General features: G+C 49.0%; 1 protein-coding gene across 1 annotated transcript in view; it reads right to left on the reverse strand.

Moving 5' to 3' along the window:
- The window catches only part of MED13 (mediator complex subunit 13), a 1,439,203-nt gene that overhangs the window by 417,838 nt on the left and 1,000,360 nt on the right, over nt 1-21,005 (reverse strand). The window contains exon 23 of the mRNA XM_078679821.1: nt 12,177-12,400. Within this exon, the coding sequence (XP_078535947.1) occupies nt 12,177-12,400 (224 nt within the window). The remainder of the gene's footprint in view (nt 1-12,176; nt 12,401-21,005) is intronic.

A 21,005-nucleotide genomic window follows, 5' to 3' on the forward strand; every position in this document is an offset into this window, starting at 1 on the left:
TGTAGAGCTGCAGAGTAGTACACTGTGCATTAGATCACCACCTGGTGTTGAGCTCGTATGATTGCAGGTTGTGGTCTTCTTGGAAGAAGTCTTTGTAGTCACGAGAGAGGCGACTCCTCCCTTGGACAATACTGCGCATGGGCATCGGCTCCATCCTTAGATTGTTTTTCACCATGATGGGAAATGATGGAGTCAGTAGAAGTAAAGAACAAGCATTTGCAATGCAATAGGTCTCGCATTAGGAAAGTTTGAGCTATTGGTATTGTAAATGGCAAAGTTTTTATTTATGTTTTTTTTTTTTAAAATAGCTAAATTAATAGCTTTGTCATTTACAATGCCAATAGTTATAACTTTCGCAAATGTGATACCTATATGTGAGGTCTAGATGTAACCCCATTCACACTTTACCTCTCCTACTATGTCCACAGCTGCATGCAGGAATACACACTGCCAAAAAGGAGATCAGGACATTTACACTCTTAGGACCCCAAGATCGAAGCTCACGCTCTTTTTCGTTTTGTTTCTACTAGTATTTTTATTTCCCTGTATCTACCTATCTCTCTATCCGTGAGCATTTCTATTTTCCTTTTTTCTTCCATCACTGAATCGACATGCATTTATGAACCAGTCATATAGTGACCCATGTACGTCACAAATTCGTTGCTCCTGGTGCCTCGTGAATTCTTTAAACGTCTGCTAGTAAAAACGTGTATGAAACTATCTACACAATACAACACAGGACGATTCGGCATTCATTTTGAATTGCCTCAAATGTTACCTGTACCAGATGATCATAAAGTAAAAGCAAATATGGGAACAGGCAGTTGAAGAGGACTGTCTAGTCCCCCTCCTCCTCCTCCTCCTCCCACAGAGTGGTATGATCCATTGATCCGACGTCGTGCCACATTCCGAGACATCGCCCCCGTCCTCGTGCGCCAGTAGAGGATTCCACCACCCGACGCTTTTGTGCAGGGGGTTGAGTTCATTGTTTAGCTTCTCTAGCTTCGTGCAGTTAAAGATTTATGATTCTTTTTCGTACAATGAAGCGATCGATTCCACGGCCTATGTAGTTCCTCTTCATATTTAAATGACCTGTGAGACGAGTGGATGACACATCTTTTAATTTCATAGAGTGAAGCTGTCCTCTGTCCCCCTAGCAGAAGTGCAACCAATTGCTCTTTAGTGCAGTTTCGGTCTGACTTGCAATTTGTTTGTTAGAATAATCCGTGGCTCCCCCAATGGCATGGAATGATCCAGAGCCCCCATCTAATGGAAAGGGGTGATCCCTCTCCCCCTCTCATGCAGTGGAACATTCTGTGGACATCCTCATGCAATGGAGCAATCAAGCATTCGTTGCAGTTTTCTCTTACCTTACAACAACTGCGAGGGCAGGGAAATCTTCGCTTGAGCGCGTGCTGCAGTCCGCCCAGAGCTCGCGCCGCCGGCCTGCGACCAGGAAGTCAGGCAGGCCGGGCGGGACAACCGCAAACAGGAAGTAGGAGGGCGGGAGCCTACCCCGCCTCCCACGGAAGAGCCGCGATTGTTTAGAGCACCGGAGCAGGCGGGGGGGGGGGGGCATGTGTGTGTGCGCGCGCGGCGGGCTGTGTATGTGTGTGAGCGTGTGTGTGTGTGTATGTATGTGTCTTGGAGTCTGTGTGTATGCGTGTGTGTGACTGTGTGGGGGGGGGGGGGTTGCCAGTCTGGGTGCCTGCGTGTCTGTGTAAGTGTGTGTGCGCGCGTGTGTGTCTGTGTGCATGCATGCGCGTTAGGCTGACTTGCTGGGAGTATGGGAGGGAAGTGCACGGCGCGGCGCAGGACGGAACGTGCGCGTTCGCGCACACAAATCCAGGGAAAAAGCTCGTAACACCCTCTTGTCCTCCTTCCCCCGAGACAGACAACATTAGGTCTCTAGCTGGACACCTGCATCCTTCGGATGCAGTTTACCAGCTCGACCTAAAAAAGGGATGTCCATGCGTGTGCATCTAAGTAAGATGCAAAACTGGAACGGATACAAGTCCTGGGGAGGCGGGAGGGCGTGTACAACTCTGCAGCTCTACATGCCAAGAACAGATGCATGCTGGTAAGCAGCATTTTCCGTTCGAGGCATATGAGCTGCAGATAGTACACTGTGCATCAATTGTGCAGCAGTATCACCTCTAACGGTAGTCACCTGTATCCGTTGCAGTCGTTTGAAAGAGAGTTTTAATGACAGCTTGGCCTACTGCAGCTTGCTGCTTGGCTTGCACATCAACACAATAGTGTTTGGTGAAGGTGTGGTGTAGATCATGTTGCTGCCTTGCATATGTCCTCTAGTGGTATATTTCCTAAGAAAGCCATAGAGGCCCCTATTTTGCGAGTGGAGTGCGCTCTAGGAGGAACTGTTAGTGTACGTTTAGCCTTTATATAGCATATTTGTATACACTTTACAATCCACCGGGCACTCCCGCCTTTAGAGATGGGGTTGCCTTTGTGCGGAGGAGAGAAAGCGACAAACAGTTGTTTCGTTTTTCTAAATGATTTAGTCCTGTCGATATAGTAGAGTAGAGCTCTTTTAACATCTAGGGTGTGTAAAGCCCTTTCTGCTACGTAGTCTGGGTTTTGGAAAAACACAGGTAGCTCGACAGACTGATTGAGGTGAAAAGGAGTGACAACTTTTGGGAGAAATTTTGGATTAGACCTAAGAACCACTTTGTTAGGATGTATTTGAAACAAGGAAAGCAGTTTTACATGTTAGGAATTGCAGATCGCATCTAAATAGGGGCTCGAAAGGGGGTCCCATAAGTCTGGTAAGGACAACATTTAGGTTCCACACAGGAGAAGGAGGCAACCTGGGTGGGATTATCCTTTTCAAGCCTTCCATGAACGCTTTAATTGCGGGAACTCTGAAGAGAGACAGATGTCTGTTTTGTAAATAAGCTGCAATTGCTGCAAGGTGCAGGCGTATGGAAGAATATGCCAAATTAGACCTTTGTAGATGTAGAAGGTAACAAATGATATTCTGGATGGAAGCATCCAGGGGATCAATTTGGTTATTTTTGCAGTAAATTGGGAATCTTTTCCATTTAGCAGCGTAACACGCTCTGGTAGTGGGTTTTCTGGCTCCTTTAATAATGTCCATACAGTCTGGTGATAGGTTTATATAACCAAACTCTAAGACCTCAGGAGCCAGATCACCAGATTCAGTTGGTGTGGGTCTGGGTGTCTAATTTCGCCATGGTTCTGTGTTAACAGAGATGGAGTGAGCCGCAACTTTTGGTATGGAACTAGAGAGAGTTCCAGCATCGTGATGAACCACGGTTGGCGTGCCCACGTGTGAGCTACAAGGATTAGTGTGAGAGACTGTTGTCTGAGCTTGCGCACCACTAATCGAATTAGTGGGAGAGGCGGAAAAGCGTTCGCAAATCTGCCTGACCAGTTCATCCATATCACATTGCCTTCGGACAGTGGGTGTGGAAACCTGGCGGCGAAGGCTGGCCATTTTGCATTTTCGTGGGTGGCAAATAGGTCTATGTGTGGATGACCTCACTGTTGGAAGAATGGCTGAAGAACTTGTGGATGCAATTCCCATTCGTGAATCTGTTGTGACTGCCGACTCAACAGATCTGCTATCTGATTGTGAACTCCTGGAAGGTGTTCCGTTAGCAGATGTATGTTTTGAGGAATGGCCCATCTCCAAATGTCTTGTGCAAGCTGGGACAGTTGCAGAGAGTGTGTCCCCCCTTGTTTTTGAATATAGTACATGGCTGTCATATTGTCTGTCCGGAAGAGGACCGCCTTGCCTTGCACATGAAGATGAAAGGACTTGAGTGCTAGGAATATTGCTAGCAGCTCGAGATGGTTGATATGGAGTAGCCGCTGTTGAGCGGTCCATTGACCCTGAGTGGTATGTAGATGGGCTTCCCATCCTGTGAGGGATGCGTCTGTTGTGAGCAATACTTGTGGAACTGGCTCTAGGAACGGCCGCCCCTTTGTCAGGTTTTTGGTGTTCCGCCACTGCAGAGAGCGATGTGTGCGGCTGTCCACCAACACCAGGTCTGTTAGTTGACCGTGAGCTTGGTTCCACTGTCGTGCTAGACACTCTTGTAACTGACGCATTTGCAATCTTGCGTGTGGAACTATGAAGATGCAAGATGCCATCATGCCTATGAGTTTCATGAACATTCTGGCTGGGAGAGACTGTTGGTGTTGAAACACAGCAACTAAGTTTTGAATGCTCTGTATCCTGGCTGGACTGGGATAAGCTAGAGGTGTAGTCGTGTCTATTGTAGCCCCTAGATGTTGATGTACGTGTGAAGGCTCTAGGTGCGACTTGGTGTAGTTTATTGTAAACCCTAAGGTGTGCAACGTTTGGATCGTCTGATGTGTGCGCGTGTAACACACCGACTGGCCAATTTGGCTTTTATGAGCCAATCGTCTAGATAAGGGAAGACATGGATCTGTTGTCTCCACAGATGTGCTGCTACTACTGCTAGGCAATTTGTGAATACTCTTGGTGCCGTCGTCACCCCAAATGGAAGGACTGTGAATTGATAGTGTTGTCCTTACAGTACAAACCTTAGATATTTTCAGTGAGCAGGATATATAGGGATGTGAAAGTAGGCGTCTTTCAGATCTATTGTAGCAAGGAAGTCTCCTTGTTGCAGCAGTGGAAGCACTTGTTGCAGAGCGATCATATGAAAATGATCTGATTGTATGTAATGGTTGAGGGGCCTGAGGTCTAGAATCAGTCTTAGGGTCCCGTCTTTCTTTGGAATTAGAAAATACAGCGAGTAAACCCCGTCCCTTGTTCCTGTAAAGGAACTAACTGAATTGCACCCTTCTGTAGAAGGGACAGAACCTCTTGCTGAAGCAGAGCTAGATGATCGGTAGACATTGGACGCTGTCTGGGAGGTATGTGATGAGGGGTTGCTGTAAGTTCTAGGCAGTAGCCATGTTGGATAATCTGTCTTACCCACTTGTCTGTTGTAATGGAGTTCCAGACAGGCAGGAACTGTGTGAGTCGTCCCCCTACAGGAGTAGAATGCTGTGGAGGGAGCGTAGGGAAGTCATTGCTTAGGGGCGGAAGAGGCTCAAGTGTTATTACCTCTACCTCTTCCCTTGGTATTATTGCCTCTGTATCCTCCTCTATAGTAACCCTTGTTGGAGGAGGTTTGTGTCTTGAAAGACGTGCTCGTGTCTGTTCGTTTGTTTGGAGCCGCCCCTGTAAAAGGAGCGACGAAAGGAACCTCGAGCTGGGGTAGACTAAGGACCCCATAGACTTGGCAGTGTCTGTGTCTTTTTTCATTTTTTCAAGGGTAGTGTCTACCTCTGGGCCGAATAATTAGTTCTGATTAAAAGGCTGGTTCAAAATGGTGGTTTGTACTTCTTGTTTGAACCCTGAGATGCGTAGCCACGCATGTCTCCTAAACGACACTGGAATTAATAGCCCTAGATGCTGTGTCTGCGGCATCTAGTGCGCATTTGATGGAAGCGTTAGATATTAACTTGCCTTCCTGTATGAGGTCAGTAGCTTGATCTTTGTATTGACCCAGTCAGATCCGGTCGCTCCACCCGATCCTGGCCGTCCTCGCACCTCATCCTGTGCCCTGCCAGCCTGTGCCCCGTTCTCGCTTTGCACTGTAACTGCTGCCCTGTTGGTATCGCACTGTAACTGCTGCCTTGTCGGTATCGTATTTGCTGCCTGCCTTGTTGGTATCGTATTTGCTGCCTTTTTTCAGTTTCTGTGCCAGCCTAGCTCTGCATTGCTTCTGCTGCTGAGATCGTATTTGCTGCCTTTATTAAACATTTGTGCCAGCCTGTGCCCCGATCTCGCCCTGCATTGCCTTTTGCTGTTTGGTGCCATTTGGTGTCCCAGCCCTTCTCTCCTCCCCGCCGCTGCTCCCCCGCGTCCCCAACCCCGCTCTCTACAGCATCCACAAGAGATCCCTTCCCCAAGCGCCACCCCGCTCCCGCCTCTCAGCTGCTCCTCCCTCGCTCCGCCCCCCCACTCTCCACTTATGACAGATGTACTTGCGCGCAGCGTTCACGCGCCCTATGCGCGCCAAAGGTAAGGCCGTCTACGCCCGTCCGCGCCTGGACCGCGCCCAGCGCCAAACCCCCTGGACCACGCAAAACCCACTCCACCCGCCTAACGTACAACGCCGCAACCCTCCTTGCACTCAACACCGGCCGTCTCCCCGACTGCCACCAAGCCATCCCAGGACGCACCCACGGACCCTTCACCTGCCAATCCTGCAAGTTCGGCTGCATCAGGATCCACACTACACCCACAAACACCAAACAAAGCTCCGACATTAACCACCTGAAGTGCATCCTGCTCAACACCCGCTCGGTCCACAGACACGCCATTGAACTATGGAACCTACTAGACAACACTACGCCGGACGTCGCCTTTCTTACCGAAACCTGGATGAACGCCTCATCAGCTCCAGACATCGCCATAGCCATCCCGGACGGCTACAAGATCATCCGAAAGGACCGCATCAACCAGACCGGAGGAGGCATCGCCATCGTCCACAAGAACACCATCCGCATCACAACCAGCTCCAACGACACCCTCACAGCCACCGAACACCTCCACTTCCAGATACACACCGACCCCAAGACCACACTTGGAGGCACCCTCATCTACAGACCACCAGGACCCCGCACACAATTCAGCGAAGACATCACTGACTTCATCAGCCCACACGCCCTCCCCTCCGAAGACTACATTCTACTAGGGGACCTCAACTTCCACCTGGAAAAGAACAACGACAGCAACACCACCACCCTTCTGGACAACCTCGCCAATCTCGGACTCAAACAACTGGTAAACACCCCCACCCACTACGCCAGACACACGCTCGACCCAATCTTCTCCTCCAGCAAGCACGTCTCCCTCAATCACGTCACAGGACTCCACTGGACGGACCACAGCTGCGTTCACTTCAGCTTCAGAAAGACCACAACCCACCACCACCCACAACAAGTCCCCCGCAGAAACTGGAACAAACTTACCACCGACCAGCTCACCACATCGCTAAGCCAAAACCCTTCCGCCAAATCATCGAACCCAAATCAAGCAGCCAGCAATCTCGCACAATGGATCACCCACTGCGCTGACGAATTAGCACCCTTGAAAAAGCAACACAACAAGCCAGGTAGCAAAAAAGCCTCCTGGTTCAATGATGACCTCAAGAACTCCAAAAAGAACTGCCGCACCCTCGAGAAAGCCTGGCGAAAAAACCCGACCACAGACAACATGACCGCCCTCAAGGACGCCACCCGCAAACACCACCAGCTAATCCGATCCACCAAGAAATCAGCATTCAAGGATCGACTCGACAACAACACCCACAACAGCAAGGAACTCTTCAGCATCGTCAAAGAGCTTACCAATCCCAGCGCCGACACCAACGACATCACTCCCTCTCAAGGCCTCTGCGACTCTTGCCTCATTCTTCCACAGAAAAATCGCTGACATACATAACAGCTTCGGTGACCAGTCCACTCCCCTTACCACCGAACTGAAGCACCCCACCACCACCCTTTGCACCTGGAACCCGATCAGCACCGAAGACACCATTTGCTTGATGAACTCCATTCACTCCGGATCACCAACCGACCCATGCCCCCACCACATCTTCAACAAGGCCGACTCCATCATCGCACCCCACCTCCGGGATATCATCAACTGCTCCCTCAACACCGCTACCTTCCGGGAAAGCTGGAAACATGCCGAACTCAGTGCCCTCCTGAAGAAACCTACAGCAGACCCAACTGAACTTAAGAACTACCGCCCCATCTCGCTCCTCCCTTTCCCTGCCAAAGTCATAGAGAAGGCCGTCAACAGTCAGCTCGCCGCCTTCCTCGAGTCCAACGACTCCCTCGACCCCTCACAGTCCGGCTTCCGAGCCAAACACAGCACCGAGACCGCCCTCATCGCAGCCACAGACGACATCTGAACACTACTAGACAACGGGGAAACAGCTGCCCTTATCCTCCTGGACCTCTCCGCAGCGTTTGACACGGTCTGTCATAACACCCTTGTACAACGCCTCAGCAACGTCGGGTTACAAGGAAAAGCATTGGATTGGATCATATCGTTCCTCGCCGGAAGAACCCAGAGAGTCCGCCTCCCCCTTTCAGATCAGAGGCCACCGAAGTCATCTGCGGCGTACCACAAGGATCATCGCTCAGCCCCACCCTCTTCAACGTCTACATGAGCCCCCTTGCATCCATCGCACGCCAACACAACCTCAACATCATCTCCCACGCTGACGACACACAACTGATCCTCTCCCTCACCAAAGACCCAAACACCGCCAAAACCAACCTACACGAAGGGATGAAAGACGTAGCCGAATGGATGAAGAACAGCCGTTTAAAACTGAATTCAGACAAGACGGAAGTCCTCATCCTAGGATCATCCCCCTCTGCATGGGACGACTCATGGTGGCCACCGGCCCTAGGCAGCGCGCCCAAACCAACGAACCATGCTCACAACCTGGGATTCATTCTAGACTCCTCCCTCTCGATGACCAGGCAAGTCAACGCCATCTCATCTTCATGCTTTAACATCTTACGTATGCTCAAAAAGATCTTCCGATGGATCCCTACCGAAACAAGAAAGACGGTCACCCAAGCACTTGTCACAAGCCGACTGGACTACGGAAACACCCTCTACGCCGGAACCACAGCCAAATTACAGAAAAAACTCCAGCGCATTCAGAACGCCTCCGCCAGACTCATCTTAGACTTACCCCGCCACAATCACATATCCGATCACCTGAGAGACCTTCACTGGCTCCCCGTAAACAAGAGAATAACGTTCCGTCTCCTCACCCACGTGCACAAAGCCCTCTACAACTTAGGACCCAAATACCTCAACACGCGCCTAACCTTTTACACCCCCACCCGCCAACTACGATCGTCCAATCAAGCCCTCGCCGCGATTCCACGCATCCAAAGAACCACCATGGGAGGAAGATCTTTCTCCTACTTAGCGGCCGAAACCTGGAACTCTCTCCCCACCCACCTCCGCCTTACACAGAACCACCTCTCCTTCAGAAAACAACTAAAAACTTGGCTATTTGATAAGTAACTAACCCCCCCCCCCCCCCCCCCCCTCAAGCGCCTTGAGACCCTCCGGGTGAGTAGTGCGCTATACAAATCTTTACTTGACTTGACTTCATCTGGGAGGTGTTCAAGCAATTTCTCCAATTGGTCGTAGTGAGCCCGATCATAACGAGCGAGGAGGGCTTGTGTATTAGCTATGCGCCATATATTGGAAGCCTGCGCAGCTATTCTCTTGCCTGACGCATCAATAATTTTGGATTCTTTGTCAGGCGGGGGTGCTTCACCAGAAGTCTGAGAATTGGCCCTTTTACATGCGTTGGACACCACCAAGGAGTCTAGTGGTAGGTGTCCACTAATATCGACTGGGTCTGAGGGTGCAGGTCTATATTTCTTTTCAATCCTGGGGTTTAAAATTCTGGTACGCACAGGATCTTTAAAGACCTCAGTAGCATGCTTAACCACTCCTTTGATCATGGGAAGAATTTGAGCGGATCTCTGAGACTGCTCAAAAGTATCTAAGAGAAAATCTTCCTCAATGGCCTTAGAATGCATGGAGACACCATGGTATGTAGCAGCTCTGTGTATTAGTTGGCCAAACCCAATAGTATCCTCAGGAGGAGAAGGTTTAGATGGGTATGAGGGTGCCACAGGGACATCAGGGTCATTTGCAGGGCATGGAAAGCCCCACCCAGACGCAGGTTTTGTGTATGGAAAATTCCACGTGCCCTCGTCTACAGGGTATGCAGTGTCTCCTTCCCCGTCCCCTCCACCCAAATCATATTCATCATCATTCATTCTGTGGCGAATGTGGTGACAATGGAGACTGTATAGGAGAGGTTTGAGGTTAAATATAGGGAGGAACGGGAGAAGGAGGAGAGACAAGAAAGGAAAAAGCAGAGGAGAGGTTGCACAGTCCTTTTTGGCAGGAACCACCGGTGTCGGTGGTGTAGCTGCAGGTCTCTTCTTGAGCGGTGTGGCACCAACATGACCGGTTTTCGGGTCGATGAAGATCTTTTTCTGTTGAGGATCTGGTTGGAAAAGGTCCTCTTGAGGCACAACCTTCTTGGGCGTCGATTTTTTCGGTGCCGGCGTTGGTTGTCTAGTGTCCTTAGCCTCGGAAAGTATTAAAGCGTCCTGTGGCTTAGGTTACGGCGTCGAAGGCGTCATTTTTGGCTTGGAAGGCATGTTCAAGGGCTTGGAGGCCTCAGAATCAGGCTGTGTGTTTTTCGGCACCGTGTGCGGCTTTGGAGCAGGTGCGTCTTTTGGTTTCGGTTTCGTGACCGAAACAGGTTTTAGTTTCGGTATCGGCACTTCTTTCGGTGTCGGAACCGAAGGGTGTTTTGGCTTCGGTGCAGACAGTCTTGCTCGGTGACGAGGCACCGGAAGGCGGAGGACATTTTTTCGGAGCCGATGGAAGACTCTTGGTAGGTGTCGAGGCACCGGAAGGCATGGAAGATTTCTTCGGAGTCGAGCCTGAGGGCGGGACTTTCGAAGCAGATGATCGATCTCGACTGGGCCCAGCGGGCGGAGTGCTGACCTTTGCCTTCTGTTTGGGCGTATGTGTGGCCGGGGCAGTAGTACTCACGCGCTGACCCGATGGAATGGAGTCATCGGAGTCATTTGCCTCGGAGACTATCAGGAGATCCGGTGAGTCTTATTCGGGAACGAGTGGAGCCTCGTCGGCGAAGATGTCTTCCGGTTCTTGAGCTGTTCTCCTCATCTCGTGTCGACGGGCCCTCCGGTCTCGGATGGTTGTCTTCGAGCGGAAGGAAGCACAGGCTGTGCAGGTCGACTCGTTGTGGTCCGGCGATAGGCAGAGGTTACAAACATCGTGGTGGTCGCTATGAGAGAACTTTGATTGACATTTTGGGCATTTTCGGAATGGAGTTCTTTCCATATGGTGCAGCCGCACGGAGTCGATAGGCCCAAAGGCCCACTTGGATGACCGGAATGGAAACTTAGTCTTCAAAAGGTGTCGCAGTCGCATCCGAACCCAGTGGCAGAAAAAAACAATCTGAGGATGGAGCCGAAGCCCATGCATGGTATTGTCCAAGGGAGGAGTCACCTATTGGGACTAACAAAGACTTCTTCCAAGAAGACAACCTGCAATCATCCGAGCCCAACACCAGGTGGCGATCTAATGCATAGTGTACTATTTGCAGTTCATATGCCTCGAACATTTTGATTTGGAGCAGCTTATAGATAGAAATATCTGCAGTCTAAAACTATTGTGAGAGTCAACACAAATTTGGAAATCAATTACTAATCATTTATGTCAACCAACAGTTTTCTAAAGATGGAATCCAGAAAGGACAGTGCTAACTCCAAAACAAAGATTTGAAAGCTCCAGGTTCAATATACTTATTCCAGATATTGCCTCTGTGCTGAATACAACCTACTTTTTTTGTTTTAAATACTGCAGTATGTGACCTCCCAGAGCACAACTCTCTCGAAATACTTAGTATCTGGCAGAGATGTCGGTCCAGAAAGTCTGACAATACCCTCTGGTGAATTAGGGATCACAGCCACATTAAACTAAGCACATAAAATATTTTAAGAAAAGAGTACTGTGATTGTGTGCTTAGTGTGGAGGACTTAAGGTCGGCCCTCAAGCAAGCAATTTGGCAATTCCCAAAATCCACCACTTTACCCATCACAACTCTTCGCGTGATTACCCTTGACATTATAGCAGGTCTAAAGAGTCTGAGGCCCTCACAATGTGGGGGATGTCAAAGTTTTGTACTCACTTTATGGGATGGGTCACAATAATGCAGTGACTTCTGCAGTCGCTACAATGGAGCATCCCAACAGTCACTTGCAAATTGATCATGGACATGGATCTTTGGGACAACAGTAATAAGACCACTGATTTTGGGCAAACTCCTAGACATTTATTTATGCAATTCATGCTGGTTTTTATCTGATTACTTCATCTTGCATACACAGACTAGCTCTTTAAACTGAACAATTGAGTAAGTATTTCATCTTTCAATGATCTTTTAAGTAATGATTCCTGCGTAAGGTTGTTGGAACCCATTATTATTAAAGCTGCATAAATAAGCACATTTTACCCATACAGTTAACATTCATGAGTGACCAGACTATCATTAGCTCACCTGTTCGGCACATCAATATTAATGATACACGTCTCCAATAATTCTCCATAGAGGTCAGTAGAAGATGCAAGCAGCCACCTCTGGTCATGAGATAAACAATAACCCACAAAGAGAACATTGTATTTCTGTGCAGCCTCTCCAAACGTTTCTCCTAATTCCGTCTGTTTATCTTTCACTGGAGCCAGAATAAACGGAGGTGTATAAATTCTAACACATTCTGGTCGCTGGAAAAGGTTAAGAAAGGAAATGTTGAATATGCATCTTCCTATCTATGCATTACAAATGTATTTATTAAATGGTCAGTCAACATATACGTGTATAGCAGCATTTCATGTTTTCTAATAAAAATTGAGGAAAAACAGAAAACAAACGAAATACAGAAAAGACAAGTGGAGATTCAAATAATGAGCAGTAACAAAATAGATAGAAGCTATTTAAGCAGATGACAGGTTTCAAAGAAAGAGTCAACCTTGATTTAAACCTGTTAAGCAAAGGGCAAGATCAGAAAGAATAACAATTTGTTACACAGTATAGCCCAAGCTACACAATGTTCTGCTTCCAAATATTTTGATCTTTCGAATAGGTTTGTTTAATCTCGGGTCCAATATGAAGCACAGCTCACAAGCACATGCTTTACAATGGGATCGATACAGCGAGCAAAGTCCACAGCCTCAGACAGTCTTCCACACGATAACCATCACATCATGAATTAATGAACAGTCATAAGAAAAACCTTCAGTGAGCTGCCACTAATCTAATGGTTTCAATTGGGACAGCGTGAAACACATTTAAATGACATTGAGCTATGTTTAAGTAAATGACTTGAGACTAGAGTAGCCTTAAAAAAATCTAATGAGTGTGTTCAAGAAGATCTGATGTGAAGCTAGTAACTGGAGGAGAGGGGTTATGCTTTTGAAAATGTAGACAAATGTACAGACTTAACTGACACTTTATCATCAATTAAAAGGGACAGGCAAATCCAATGCTCTGTTTTATGAGACTCAACTAGTTGAGGGTGTTGTCTAAACTCAGCGGCCAAAATTCTAAAGCCAGAAACAAGGCTGTTTTATTAACACTAAGACCATATGGATTAATTTCTGCACAAACAGTGTTTTTAAAGCAGGCTCACCTCAAAACAATCATATAGCCATGGGCATGTAATCAAATGTGCAAGAGGAATCACATGGATGTTAGATATCAGGCTGAGGGTGGAGCCCTGTTGAACACCCTAGTAAAGACCATAATTAGAGGACCATACTGAAATAGTTACACAGCATGCAATCTGATAACATTTAATATATCCATTCTAAAGCTCTGCCCTTCGACCCTTGCAGCCAGCAAGCATCTTGCAAAATAGCCTATGTTCTATGGTATCAAATACTGCTAATAGATCCCGCAGTTTCAGTCCTTTGAGATGGAGAGACCCCAGAAATATTAGAAACAAATATGTTAGTTTCAAGATGTTTCTGCAGTTCTGTTGCTAAAATCCACATAGCAAAAAAATGCATTAGACTTTTTATGTCTCACCAGAAGTCCATTTTTTAGCAAAATCATTGCAGGAAAGGGGTTTCGAGATCCGGGTGGTGTCAGTTTAGATGGTACATGAACTAAATTCCTTAGAGATATGTATTCAAATGTACAAATATCTTAAAGTGAGATGCTAAGGATATCATTTAATGCAAATTAAGGCGCAAATCTTTGGCAAATGGAATTAGATTGGTTACATCAACTATTTTTCCTTCAAAAAAAGAAAATTCAGTTCTCACAATAAGTCAGATTAACAAAATGACTGATCAATCAATCAGGGGTTTGTTAAATCGCGACTACTCACTCGTAAGGGTCTCAAGGAACTAGGGGTGGGGAGTGCGGGGGCAGGTTCCATTCCATCAAGGAGGGGGTCTGTCGAAGAGCTAGGTTTTGAGGTTTCCTGCAAATATGGGGAGCGACGTTGTATGTCTGAGGTGAGCGGAAGGGCGTTCCAAGATTTGGCCGCGAGGAAGGAGAAGAAACGTCCTCCCAATCTGGTCTTTCTGGCGCGGGAGACCACGGCTTAGGAGAGCTGGGCTGATCATAGGGCCCTTTGGGGTGCATGGAATTTGAGTCTGCTATTCAGGTATGCTGGTCCGGTGCCGTGGAGGGCCTTGTGTGCGTGGGTGAGTATCCTGAAGGTGATTCTCGCCTCAACAGGGAGCCAGTGGAGTGTGCACAGGTGCTGGGAGATGTGGGAGTGGCTTGGCAGGTTGAGGAGCAGTCTTGTGGCGGCGTTCTGGATGTTCTGTAGCTTGCAGGCGAGATTTTTGTTTATTTCGGCGTAGAGTGCATTGCCGTAGTAGAGTCTGCTTGTGACCAGGGCGTGTTACAGTCTTTCGATGTTCGAGGGAGATCCATTTGAAGGTTTTACAAAGGAGGCGGAGGGTGTGGAAAAAGAAAGATGAGACTGAGTTGATCTGGCTGTCCATTTTGAGCTCGGAGTCCAGGATGATTGCTAGGTTGCGTGCGTGCTCTGTGGGGGTTGGCGGGTTTCCGAGGGCAGGGGGGCAACCAGGAGTCACTCCAGGTGTCTGGGTTTGGGCCCATGAAGAGTACTACTGTTTTGCTGGTGTTTAGTTGTAGGCAGCTGTTTTTAATCCATTTGGCGACGGCTTCCATGCCTTCTTGGAAGTTGTCTGGCGGTGTTGAGCTTGTTGGATAGGGAGAGGATGAGTTGGGTGTCGTCTGCGTAGGACGCAATGTTGAGTCCTTAGGTTCTGACAATGGGGGTGAGTGGAGCCATGTAGACGTTGAAGAGCGTCGGGCTGAGGGAGGAGCCCTGGGGGACTCTGCAGGTGGTAGGTGTAGGGTCCGAGAGGAAAGGGGGGGATTCTGACCCGCTGTGTTCTGCAAGAGGAAAGAGGATCCAGTCGAGGGCCTTGTCCTGTATTCCTGCGTCGTAGAGTCTGCGTATTAGGGTGCGGTAAGAGACTGTCTAACGCCGCTGAGAGGTCGAGGAGGATGAGGGCTACTGCTTCTTCTTTGTCCAGTAGGGTGCAGATGTCATCTGTTGCGAAGAGGAGGGAGGTCTCCGTACTGTGGTTTTTTCTGAAGCCGGATTGGGAGGAGTTGAGGATGGAGTAGTTTCTTACCTGTACTCCAGTTCTGTAGTAGGGGTATCTCTGTTATAGTCATAATCTAGTGAATAGTCCCGCCCATGTGCGTGGACCCCGGAGCAATCAAAAATAATCTCTTAAGCTGTCTTCTTTGCAGTCCTGCATAGACACTTAAGAGAAAATCAAGACAAATAATGCAGCCTAACACTTCCAAGGCTACAAAGGCCACCACTTCATCTAAACAGTGAAAAGGATAGCCAACAATGTCAGATGTTACACATTTTACCAAGTTTCCCACATAGAGAAAACTCCCCTTCACCAAAATCCTTGAAATGATAGAGAGGAAGGGTTGGACAGACAAGCCCCCATAGGCTGCCATTATGTGTCTGGAAAAGGGATACCGTGCCTTTAAGAAACTCTCCAGAGACCCTCGGTATCCCAGGATGCACAGCCAAAGTCCTTTTATTTTTAGTTATTTTTGAAGGTGTATAAAGCAAGGCCTGTAGCATACATTACAGTACCAAGTTCCACGGGCGCTTATGACTATAACAGAGATACCCCTACTATAGAACTGGAGTTACAGGTAAGAAACTACTCCTTATGTAGTAGGGGATCTCTGTGTATAGTCATAATCTAGTGAATACAATGGCAAGCCCATCCCAAAAACCAACCCGGCGGTGGAGAAAAAACAGACAACACTTCTATTGTGCAAACAGATTTCTCAATGAAGCCTGCCCAACCTGAGCATCTGCTCTGGCATCAGAGTCCAGACAGTAATGCTTAGCAAAGGTGTGAAGAATCGACTTCCAAGTGGCAGCCCTGCAGATCTCTGCAATGGGAACATTACGAAGCAAAGCTGTTGTATCTGCTGTGCCTCTGGTAGAATGAGCCTTAGGCTTACCCCCTAAGGTCTTGTTAGCCTTCTGATAACATAACTGGATTCAGGACACAATCCATCTAGAAATGGACTGTTTCGAGATGGCAAGACCAGTCCTGACCGACCCATGATTGACAAACAATTGGTCTGAACTACGAATGTCCTTGGGCTTATCCAAGTAAAATTTCAACACTCTCCTGACATCCTGGGAATGAAGAGATCTCTCCGCTGGAGTGCAAGGGTTCTGAAAAAACGTAGGCAAAGTTATAGTCTGACATGGAAATCAGAAATCACCATAGAAAGGAACTTAGGGTGAGTACACATCACAACCTTAGCAGCATGAAATACAGTATAAGGTTCTTGGCAACACAATGCCTGAATTTCACTCACCCTGCGGGCCGATGTAATGGCCACAAGGAAGGCCGCCTTCCATGACAAGTGCTGCAGAGAAGCCTTATGAATAGGTTCAAAAGGCTCCTTCATTAACCTGGACAGCACCACATTCAGCTCCCATGATGGCGAAGGACGCCGAACAGGAGGAAACACTTTCTTCAATCCTTCCCAAAAATCTTTAATCACAGGGATCTGGAAGAAGGATGTCTGTGAAGGGCATTTCCTATACGCAATTAATGCTGCAAGATAAACCTTAATAGAATGAAAATTAAGGCCAGACTGAGCCAAATGCAAAAGGTATGGAAGAATGACATCTTCCTTGGAGGTTGTCGGATCATAGTTCTTGGAAGTGCACCAGATGCAGAATCTCTTCCACTTGTAGGAATAGGAAGTCCTAGTGGAAGGTCTCTTAGCCTCCTTAAGTATAGTCATGTAATCGTCAGGAAGATTCAGGTGTCCATATTGCACTATCTCAGGAGCCATGCCGCCAAACTCAACGATGAGAGGTTGGGGTGCACCTTCTGCCCCCCGAACTTCGTGAGAAGGTCCGGCCGACACGGCAGCCGCATATGGGGTAGGAGAGACCGGTGAAGCAGGTCCGTGAACCACCACTGTCTGGGTGGATCCGGAGCAATGAGGATCATCGGTGCTATGGAGTGAGACAGACTCACGAGTACTGCCGGAATCAGGGGAATGGGTGGAAAAGCGTACAGAAAGCTGTACGACCAGTAGATCCATAGCGCGTTCCCCAGAGTCCCCGGTTGGTAATACCTGTAGGCGAAATCTCGGCATTTTCTGTTTTCGGCTGTGGCAAACAGATCTACGTCCGGAGTGCCCCACCTATCGAAGAGGTTTCCTAGCACTTCGTCGTTTAGAACCCACTCGTGGTTTTCTTGCACCAGCCTGCTGAGTGCGTCCGCCTGAGCATTCTGCACACCTGGCAGATGGGTAGCCGTTATAGTCAGTCCTCTGGCTAGCAGCCAGTGCCAGATCGCCTGGCTTCTTGTGACAGTGTGCGCGATCTCGAGCCCCCCTGCTTGTTGAGGTAATACATTGTGGTCATATTGTCCATCTGTGCAAGCAAGGAGTTGGTCTGGAAGGACGGATGAAAGGCCTTCAGTGCCAAATGCACAGCTCTGAGTTCCAGGAAATTGATGTGATACGTGGATTCCGCCGGGGACCACGTTCCCTGGATCTGTAGATGGTCTGAACCGTGGAGAGAAGCATCCGTGACGACAGTCTGAATGGGAATGTCCTTGTTGAATGGAACCCCCTTGAGGAAATTCTCTGCGGAGCACCACCATCTCAGGGACTGTTGAGCGTGGAGGGACAGCCGGATGCTGTCGTCCCAGCTCCCCCGCTTCTGGTGCCACTGATCCTCCAGACATTCCTGCAACGGCCTCATGTGGAGGTGCGCGTGCGGCATGAGGAAGATGCAAGAGGCCATCGACCCCAGTAGGGAAGACACCGTCCTCACTGTCGTAGATGGAACAGCCATGAGAGCCTGACCCTTCCGAAGGATCGATAAGCGTCGCTCCTCCGAAGGAGACACGCTTGCTGAAAGAGTATCGATGGAGGCTCCCAAGTACTGTAGGCACTGAACAGGAGTCGGAACAGACTTGGACATGTTTATGTGCAACCCCAGCTTGCTCAACAGAACGGCCGTCCTGTTGAAGTGCAATTGAGTCCCTCCATGCCCAGACCGGCCTGGTTTCTGATGTCTCCTCTGCTCCAGGCCTTGGAGCCGAATCTTCTCCCTGTCACGCAGGGTCCTCCTGGAGAAAGATTGACAAATCTCACAGGCTTCAGGGACATGGGAGGAAGAGAGACAGAGTATGCATACTCTGTGGGGGTCAGATTTAGCCTTCTTCCTGGCACACTCAGGGCACTAGTTGAATAAAGCTGGCATATTCGACAGAAAGAGTGGGCAAAACTGGCTATAAAACACAGCAAAAGGAAGAGGAAGACCCCAGACCTCGAGAGAAACACTCAAAACACTTGAAAAGTGCCTACAATTGAATAAATACCCAAAAAGGGAGAGCTCAATGCTCCAGGGTCCTGCTAGCAGGAGCCGGAAAAAAGAACTGAAAGTAAAAGGACTTTGGCTGTGCATCCTGGGATACCGAGGGTCTATGGAGAGTTCCTTAAAGGCACGGTATCCCTTTTCCAGACACATAATGGCAGCCTATGGGGGCTTGTCTGTCCAACCCTTCCTCTCTATCATTTCAAGGATTTTGGTGAAGGGGAGGGAAACTTGGTAAAATGTGTAAAATCTGACATTGTTGGCTATCCTTTTCACTGTTTAGATGAAGTGGTGGTCTTTATAGCCTTGGAAGTGTTAGGATGCATTATTTGTCTTGATTTTCTCTTAAGTGTCTATTCAGGACTGCAAAGAAGACCGCTCAAGAGATTATTTTTGATTGTTCCGGGGTCCAACACAAAGGGCGGGACTATTCACTAGATTATGACCATACACAGAGATCCCCTACTACAGAAGTTGTGTTCTTCAATAAATGTGGTGAGTTGGCTGTTGATGGCTTTCTCAATGACTTTTGCTGGGAACAGGTGCACGGAGATGGGTCTGTAGTTTTTGAGGTTGATGGGGTCCGATGAAGTTTTCCTTAGAAAGGGGTTGACCATGGCGTGTTTGTAGTCGTCGACGAACAAGGCGGTCGCCAGAGAGCAGTTGATGGTGTGGCAGAGCATGGGTGCGTTGGTGTCTGGGCCTCAGTTGAAGATGTGGTGGCGGCAGGGGTTCATGGGGCCCCTGAGTGGATTGACTTAATTGTATCTTTGGTGGTGAGGGCTGTTCAGTTGTTAATCGCTGGTTTCCGAGTGTCTGGGGTGGTTGGTGAGGGTTTAATGTGTTGGTTGTCTTCTTCGAAGTGTTCATAGTTGCTCTTGATTTTGTGGTGGAAAAAAGTGCTGAGTTTGTCGCAGAGGTCTTGTGAGGGAGGGATGTCGGTAGACTCGCTGGAGGGTTGGGCGAACTCCTTGATGATGCTGAAGAGTTCCTTGCCGTTGTGCACGTGGGTGGTGATTCTGTCTTCAATCGCTTTTTTCCTGACGTGTTGATGGTGGGCGTTGGTGGCGGCTCTGTAGTCGTTATGGGCTTCTGTGGATTTGGTGTTCCTCTAGGCCTTTTTGAGGTGGCGGCAAATGCGTCTGGACTCTCGAAATTCGGTGGTAAACCATCTGGTTTTCTTGTAGCGGGTATTATTGTTTTTCCTGAGGGGGCTATGCTGCAGTGTTGGTGTCGTCGTTTTCTGCGATAGTTGGGGTGGAATTGTTCAGTGAGGAGGTGAGCTGGTCGTCTGAGTTTAGTCCAGTTTCTTTGTGGGAGCAGGTGCTGGTGTTTGTGGTTAGTGGATGTTCTGAAGGTGAAGTGGCGCAACGATGGTCTGTCCATGGGAATTCGGTGGTGTGGATGAAGGTGAAGGAGTTTCCTGTAGTGAAGAGAGGGGTCGAGGGTGTGTCCTGCTGAGTGCATGGGCTTGGTCACGATCTGGCGGAGTCCAATGTTGTGGAGGTTGCACAGGAGGGATGTGGTGTTGGGGACCAGTTGGTTGTCGAGGTGGAAGTTGAGGTCACCCAGCAGGGTGTAGTTGGTGGATGCGATGGCCTGCGGGGAGATGATGTCCGTGATGGTGTTGGCAAAGTGTCTATGGGGTCCAGGGGGTCGGTAGATGAGGGTTCCTTGGAGGGTGGCGGAGGGGCTGGCCAGTATCTTGAAATTAAGGTGTTCCCTCAGTTCTGTGGGCTCATCGGGAGTGTGATCTGTCGAAGGCTGGATTTGTGGATGATGGCAATTCCTCCTCCCGGGCGGATGGGACGGTCCTTCCTAGAGATCTTGGAGGATGGCGATGTCCGGTTCCAAGGTGGTGTTGGTCCAGGTTTCGGTGAAGAACGCTACGTCTGGGGTGGTGCTGTCGAGGAGGTCCCAGATTTGGTGGTGTGTTTGTGGAGGGATCGGACGTTGAGGAGGATGCATTGCAGGGTCTTTGGTTCGGTTGTGTTCTAGCTTGCAGTTGTTGTGCCCTGGGTTGAGTGCGTGGAGTGCTACTGGGTCGTAGCGTTGGCAGGGCGGAGGTCCAGGGTTCCTGGCCCTGGTCGCGGTCAGGCGCAGACGGTCTTGCCCTTGGCGAACTTTCAGCGCGGCCGCCATTAAGTAGGGGTCGGGGAGAGCTGGACAGCTGGGAGCGAGGAGGGGAGCTGGATTGGGCCGGTCCCGCTGTGTGGGGGGGGGGGGAGGGGATGAGGGTCTGTGTGGGCAGCAGTGGCAGGGAAATAAGGATAAAGGAGATAAAGGAAAAGGGAAAATAAGCCGAAATAAGGCACAAAAGAGCAGAAATGCAGAAAAGTGAAAAATAGAAGAGGGCAGAAAAACGAGTGAAAACGAGTGAAAGAGCAGAGCAAGAGGAAGGAGACAGAGGTCCACTGGACCACCAGGGATGAGGCGCAGGGAAACCAGCA

This window comes from Lissotriton helveticus, chromosome 3_1 (assembly GCF_964261635.1).
Source record: "Lissotriton helveticus chromosome 3_1, aLisHel1.1, whole genome shotgun sequence".
NCBI lineage: Eukaryota > Metazoa > Chordata > Amphibia > Caudata > Salamandridae > Lissotriton > Lissotriton helveticus.